General features: G+C 46.8%; 1 protein-coding gene across 1 annotated transcript; it reads left to right on the forward strand.

Annotated features, from left to right (window-relative positions):
• Window positions 1–1,290: 1,290 nt before the first annotated feature.
• Window positions 1,291–4,351, forward strand: LOC149436239 (uncharacterized). Its single transcript, XM_089661837.1, has one exon. The coding sequence runs from the start codon at window positions 1,594–1,596 to the stop codon at window positions 2,653–2,655; it is 1,062 nt and encodes a 353-aa protein (XP_089517963.1). The 5' UTR covers window positions 1,291–1,593; the 3' UTR covers window positions 2,656–4,351.
• The last annotated feature ends 3,503 nt before the right edge of the window (window positions 4,352–7,854 follow it).

The following is a 7,854-nucleotide window of genomic DNA, read 5'->3' on the forward strand; positions in this document are numbered from 1 at the left end:
GAGGATGGAGTGGTAGGAAGAGTGGAGGAGGTCGGTCAAGATAGCAGGGGGTAGGCTTCCATGAAGAGATGGGTTTTCAGGGTGCGCCTAAAGGAGAGGAGAGTGATAATCTGATGGGTTGGGGAAGTGAGTTCCAGAGGATGGGTGACACCCTGGAGAAGTCCTGGAGGCGGGCATGGGAGAAGGAGACCAGGGAACTAGAGAGAAGAAGGTCTTGTGAGGAGCGGAGTGTGCGTGCTGGGCAGTACTTGGATATTAGGTCAGTGATGTAGTTCGGGGCAGTATGGTGGACAGCTTTGTACGTCAGTGTTAGGATTTTAAATTTGATCCGTTGCGCAATCGGAAGCCAGTGGAGGGATTGGCAGGGGGGGGGTGGAGGTCAGTGGAGGGATTGGCAGAGGGGGGTGGCGGAAACGGAGCGGTTGGAAAGGTGAATGAGTCTGGCAGCCGTATTCAGGATGGACTGAAGCGGGGATAGCCAGCGGCGAGGCAGGCCAGTGAGGAGGGAGTTGCAGTAGTCAAGTCGTGATATGATGAGGGAGTGGATGAGCTGTTTAGTGGTTTCTGGGGTTAGGAACGTGTGGATTTTGGCAATGTTGTGGAGGTGGAGTCTGCATGTTGCGGAGGTGGAGTCTGCATGTTGCGGAGGTGGAGTCTGCACGAGTTTGTTAAAGATTGGACTTGGGGCTGGAAGGATAGGTTGGAGTCCAGAATGACACCAAGTACTCTGGCCTGCAGGGCGGGTTTGATATTGGCGTTGTTGGATGTGATGGAGAAGTCAATGGGGGGTGGTGTCCAGGCTGGGGGAAGACAAGAAACTCGGTTTTGGAGAGATTCAGTTTAAGGAAGTGGAGCGACATCCAATCTGATATGTCGCTCAGTAGGTGTGTGATTCGGACAGAGACCGAGGGGGTGAGGTGGGGGGTTGAGAGATAGATTTGTGTGTCGTCGGCATAGAGGTGGTAGTTGAAGCCGTGAGAGTGTATGAGTTGGCCAAGGGAGGAGGTGTAGATGGAGAAGAGAAGGGGCCCAAGGACAGAGCCTTGAGGGACCCCAACAGAGAGGGGGACTGAGGGGGAGGTGGTAGCATTATAGGTAACGCTGAAAGAGCGTTGTGACAGGTAGGATAAGAGCCAGGAGAGAGCAGAATCTCTGAGGTCGAGGGAGTGTAGTATTTTGAGGAGGAGGGGGTGGTCAACTGTGTCGAAGGCCGCAGAGAGGTCAAGGAGTAGGAGCACTGAATAGTGGCCATTAGCTTTATATAAAATTCTTTTTTTTTTTTGTACAGGTGGATTGATGAACCAAGTTTTCGGTCATGTTGATCTTCATAAATACAGCTGAGTCACATGGAAAACAAGACATATGGATGTCTTAATTGACTGAAAGTCTTTACTGCAGCTCACTGGAGGATTCACACAGGATACAAGTCATATCTGTGTTCTAAAAGTCATGCTTTGGATCCTCTTCCACATTGATCCAGCAGGAGAAAAGTAATTTCAGTGTTCTGGAAGTGACAATGGCTTTACAATAAAGTCCAACTAAGTATAAATAAGAGGAGTCATTTCAAACTACTTCTTATTTGGAGATTTTACAATGGAGAGAAAATATATTACACACCAGAAGGTTCACAAGGGAGAGAAGTCATATCGGTGTTCTGAATGTGATAAAGCTTTTACACGGAAGTCAGATCTTATCAGACACCAGAGGATTCATACTGGAGAGAAGCCATATCAGTGTTCTGATTGTGATAAAGCTTTTACACAGAAGTCACAACTTACCAGACACCAGAAGATTCACACTGGAGAGAAGCCATATCAGTGTCCTGAATGTGATAAAGCTTTTATAAAGAAGTCAAATTTTTTCAGACATAAGAGGATTCACACTGGAGAGAAGTCATATCAGTGTTCTGAATGTGATAAAGCTTTTACATTGAAGTCACATCTTATCCCACACCAGAGGATTCACACTGGAGAGAAGTCATATCAGTGTTCTGAATGTGATAAAGCTTTTACTGTGAAGTCAAGTCTTATCACACACCAGAGGATTCACACTGGAGAGAAGCTATATCAGTGTTCTGAATGTGATAAAGCTTTTACAGATAAATCACATATCCCACACCAGAGGATTCACACTGGAGAGAAGCCATATCAGTGTTCTGAATGTGATAAAGCTTTTACATTGAAGTCACATCTTATCAAACACCAGAGGATTCACACTGGAGAGAAGCCATATCAGTGTTCTGAATGTGATAACGCTTTTACTGTGAAGTCAAATCTTATCAGACACCAGAAGATACACACTGGAGAGAATCCATATCAGTGTTCTGAATGTGATAAAGCTTTTACTCAGAAGTCAAATCTTATCAGACACCAGAGGATTCACACTGGAGAGAAGCCATATCAGTGTTCTGAATGTGATAAAGCTTTTACTCAGAAGTCAAATCTTATCAGACACCAGAGGGTTCACACTGGAGAGAAGCTATATCAGTGTTCTGAATGTGATAAAGCTTTTACATATAAGTCAGATCTTATGAAACACCAGAGGAGGCACACTGGAGAGAAGCCATATCAGTGTTCTGAATGTGGCAAAGCTTTTACATATAAGTCAGATCTTATGAAACACCAGAGGAGGCACACTGGAGAGAAGCCATTTTAATGCTCTCAATGTGACAAAGTTTTATAGTTAATGCTGGTCTAATCTATCACCGGAGGTTTCATAAATTTCTGCATTGATTAAATTCTGGAAGAAAAGGAATATTATAGAAGTTTCAGGTGTCACAGGTTTGTTTCACATCCCCAATGTCATCCCACAAGCTAGAGAAGAAGGGAAAAGTTAAAATGTTACTTTAAAAGAAACAAACTAAAATCTGAGCAAACTGGAATGTAATGATCGGATGAACTGAGTTTAGTGCTTATGTCCATCAAGCACACAACTAGAAGAGATTTGAATATTTTATCTTTTGACATTTTTTGATGGGGGGAGGGACTGATGGTTGTGTTATTGGTCTTGATGGAGAAGTCAGGGAGGGGGCACAGGCTGGGGGGAATACTAAGAGCTCAGATTTGTTAAGATTGAGTTGGAGGAAGTGGAGTGACATCCATTCCGATATGTCGCTTAGTAGGTTAGTAATGAGAGAGGAGACTGAAGGGGCGAGGTGAGTAGTAGAAATATAGATTTGTGTGTCATCAGCACAGAGATGGTACTTAAAACCATGGCAGTAGGGGAATGAGGTGTAGATGTAGAAGAGTAGGGGTCCAAGAACGGAACCTTGAGGTACCCCTATGGAAAGAGGGAGTGAAGAGGAGGAGGCAGAGTTATAGTTAACTCTGCTCTCTCCTGGTTCTCCTACCTATTGCAGAGCTTGTTCAGAGTCTTGGAGGCCAACTGAGTGGAGTTTTTTGAGGAGAAGGGGTTTGTCAACCATATCAAAAGCTGCAGAGAGGTCAAGTAGTAAGAGTATGGAGTAGTGGCCATTGGTTGGGATGAGTACGGAGTAGTGGCCATTGGTTGGAATGAGTACGGAGTAGTGGCCATTGGCTGGGATGAGTACAGAGTAGTGGCTATTGGTTGGGATGAGTATGGAGTAGTGACCATAGGTTGGAATGAGTACAGTGTAGTGATCATTGGCTGGGATGAGTACGGAGTAGTGATCATTGGCTGGGATGAGTACGGAGTAGTGATCATTGGCTGGGATGAGTACGGAGTAGTGGCCATTGGTTGGGATGAGTACGGAGTAGTGATCATTGGTTGGGATGAGTACGGAGTAGTGGCCATGGGTTGGAATGAGTACGGAGTAGTGGCCATTGGTTGGGATGAGTACAGAGTAGTGGCCATTGGTTGGGATGAGTACAGAGTAGTGGCCATTGGTTGGGATGAGTACAGAGTAGTGGCCATTGGTTGGGATGAGTACGGAGTAGTGGCCATTGGTTGGGATGAGTACGGAGTAGTGGCCATTGGTTGGGATGACTACGGAGTAGTGGCCATTGGTTGGGATGAGTACGGAGCAGTGGCCATTGGTTGGGATGAGTACGGAGTAGTGGCCATTGGTTTTAACAGTTAGTAGATCATTAGTGAGGTTTAGTAGGGCAGTTTCAGTGGAGTGGAGTGAGCGAAAGGCAGACTGTAAAGGGTCAAGAAGGTTGTTGTCGGTGAGGTGGGAGGAGCTCAGGCAATTGTAGACTAAGCGTTCTAAGAGTTTAAAAGTAAACAAGAGCAGGGAGATGGGTCTTAAGTTGTTCAGGTTGGTGGGGTCCAGGGAGGATTTTTTAAGTATGGGAGTGATGTGCGCATGCTTTAGAGGGGAGGGGAATACGCCGGTAGAGAGGGAGAGATTGAAGATGTGGGTGAGGGAGCAGATGAGGGAAGAGGGGGGTGACCGGAGGAGACGAGAGGGGATAGGGTCCAGGGGGCAGGTAGTGAGACGGGCTTCTGAGAGAACCTTAGTGACCTCTTCGGTAGTAGCAAGGTCAAAAGAGGAAAGTGTTGAGGGAGGTTTAGTATAAGGTATGCTAAGTGGGATGGATGTTTGTGCAGTGGAGATGCCCCTATGAATTGCATCAATCTTGTTTTTGAAGTGATTTGCAATCTCGTGAGCAGTGAGTGAGGTACTGCGTGGAGGTGGAGAAAGTAGAGAGTTAAAAGTAGAGAAGAGACGACGAGGACTGGATGACAAGCTATTGATGAGAGTGACAAAGTAGGCTTGTCTGGCAGCATGGAGGGAGGAATTGTATGTGAAGAAAGCAGATTTATATTGGGTGAATGCTTGGTGAGATTTGGTTTTATGCCACATTCGCTCCAGCACATGACTATGTCGTTTAAGATCTCTGGTGTTGTCAGTCTGCCAAGGTTGTAATGGGCGGGGCCTGATGCTTCATGTTAGAGGAGCAAGTGAGTCTAATGTGGATGAAAGTGAACTGTTGTAGACAGCAGTGGCCAGGTCAGGGCAGGACAGGGGAGAGATTCTGTCATAGAGTTGGTCAGTTGCAGAGTGGAAAGGAGAAGGGTTCAAGTTGTGATGGTTTCTGCAGGTGATTGCTGCTTGGAGGGATAAGTGTTTGATGATGAGGAGACTGTGAAGGTGATGAGATTGTGATCAGAGAGAGGAAAGGGGGTGTTTGTGAGGTTGTAGGATATCTCATGGGTGACAACCTTTCAGGCAGGTCTGCGACTGTGACACCAGCTAGAAAGAAGTCTCTGTTCAGTGAGAAAACAACATCCCAAGCTGATGCAGGCCTTCCAATACTGAGTTACTGCTGATTTAGGGGATGTATTCAGCAGTAAAACGTAAGCCCAGCTGGCCACTTGTGTTCCATGTGGTTCTGCCAAATGGGATTCCATCAGGTGAAGATCAGAAATCCTTGTTACATGTTTTCTCTTTCCAGCTATTACTCCTCTCCTACTCCACTTCTTCCGGGGGACTGACATTCCTCTGATTGGGGTTCACAATAATCACTCTGAGTGCACACATCTCTTTTTGGTGTGAAGTTTGTAAAGAAAACTTCTTCTCCCTGGAAATATTACAACGTTGGCACCAAAGTGTAACTATGGGCAAAATCAATAATGACATTAATAATGAAATCTGTCATTAGCAGAGAAGGTTTTGTTTTTCTGAGTCTCCCATTGTTTTAATTTTTTGTTGTCCCTCCCAGTAGATTGGTTTTTTTTTTGTACTTCCTGTAGAAGACTAAGTGTTTAGGGAAAAATGGCAGTTGGAGGGGTTGGGGCAAATCCTATAACACTGCTGGGGGTGCTCACAACTGTCAGTTGTCATTCATATGGGGGGTTGGACCTTATAGAGAACCTGTTGCTGTAACTGCTGTAGAGGCGTTAGCTGAAGTTGGGCTTTACTTGTTGTGTGTCTTACTTATAACACAGGTCTGCGACTAAAAAGCTGTTTGATTATTTTCATCTAATTTCCATGTATTTTGGTGTGCTGAAAACAAATAAAAAAATATTGAAAACAAATAAAATATTGAAAAAACTCTTAGACGTCATGATTTGCTTTCCTCTGGGTAAATGCATCTATCTCCTATCTCCGCTCTTAACTAGAAAAACGCATTGACTCCTCCTGCTTTCCTCTGGGTAAATGCATCTATCTCCTATCTCCGTTCTTAACTAGGAAAACGCATTGACTCCTGTTAAATTCAGAACAAATGGTGTATTTATATTTGTGTATGTTGACCAGTCCTCACCTCCAGCTGCACTCAGGTTTACGACTGTAGCCTGTTCCCAATGAAACATCCCCCACTATTCATGTGATCCTTATCAGCTTCTAATTGGGGTGGAGTTGAATGCTCATTTGAGCATCTCCCTATAAATTTAGATCAGCTCATGGGGGGAGATCTCTGATGGGGGGCACAGTCTCTGATGGGGGTTCTGCATTGAGCGAGTGCTGCGTTGAAGGAGTGCGATGCAGTTAAACACAGCAGTTGAACTAAAGCAGGAGAACTTCAGCAGCAGGAAGACACAACAACAGCAAGAAACTCTACTGCACGCTGGACAGACTGCAAGCAATCACCCTGGGAAACATCTCTTACATGCCTGAGTCCCACTCCGTGTACCTTTATATAATACGCACCTCTTCTCCTTATCATATTACTATCCTCTGTTCCCAAATCTCATTTCTTTACCCCTCTGCTCCACCCCAAAACTTGTACATCTCCCCCTCATTGCTATCATCTCCCTACTATTGCTCTCATCACCTCCCCAAAATGCCTCTTCCACTCCTCCTTCACATTTTCCTCTCCTCCATTCCTAAAATCCATTCACTATATTCCTCTGCCCCTCCCAAACAATTGTATATTGTGTCCTCACTGCTTCCTTCACCCCTCAACGGCACCCACCACCTCCTCCTATTACTCCACTCTCCCACTGACCCGAACACCTCCACTAGTAGTTTCTCACGCTCCTGCACATCCCGCTCCCATGCCACCTTTCTCACCCTTCTCCTCCTCTTAACCGCGGGAGACATCTCCCCCAATCCTGGCCCTCCACCACCTCCCTCACCTGCGCAACACCCTCCCGCCTCCACGTTCCGCCGCAACCCCCGCAACTTAGTATCTGTCCCCCTGCTCCCTAAAATCTCCCCCTTGTTTTCATGTGCACTCCTGAACGCCCGATCAGTGTGCAACAAGCTTACCGCCATCCACAACCTCTTTGTTTCCTGCTCCCTCAACCTCCTAGTGATCACAGAAACCTGGATCCAGCCCACTGACTCTACCTCCCCTGCTGCACTCTCCTACGGAGGTCTCACCTGGACCCACTCACCCAGGCCTAACGGTCGTGAAGGTGGTGGGGTTGGTCTGCTCCTGTCACCACCGAGCACCTTCCAAGTCCTCCCAAACCCCCCCTCCCTATCCTTCTCCTCCTTCGAGGCCCACTGCGTCCGACTATTCTCCCCAACCCCCCTGAAGATTGCTGTGATATACCGGCCTCCTGGATCCATATCCTGCTTCCTGGATGACTTTTCCTCCTGGCTACCCTTATTCCTCTCCTCTGAGCTACCCACCATCATCCTTGGGGATTTCAACATCCTTGTCAACCTCGACAACCCAGACACAGCCCGTCTCCTCCACTTAACCTCCTCCTTTGCACTTGGACAGTGCATACAATCCACCACCCACTCCGACGGTAATATCCTTGATCTTGTCGTCTCCAACCGCTGCGCTCCCCACAACCTCACTAACACCCCCTTCTCTATCACCTCGTCCTCCAACGCCTACCCCTCCAAATGTCACACTACTACCAGCCGTAACCTCCGCAACCTTAACCCTGCCCCCTCCACTCTGCAGCTGATCAACTCCACGACAGCATCCTCCCCCTGTCCTGCCCCGACTTGGCTATGACTGCCTACAA

This window comes from Staurois parvus, unplaced genomic scaffold, assembly GCF_062004578.1.
Source record: "Staurois parvus isolate SC_StPar_1 unplaced genomic scaffold, SC_StPar_1.0 ptg001396l, whole genome shotgun sequence".
NCBI lineage: Eukaryota > Metazoa > Chordata > Amphibia > Anura > Ranidae > Staurois > Staurois parvus.

What these genes read in the sequence shown, in the direction of transcription:
- LOC149436239 (XM_089661837.1), top strand. Translation starts at nt 1,594, where the DNA reads ATGGAGAGAAAATATATTACACACCAGAAGGTTCACAAGGGAGAGAAG.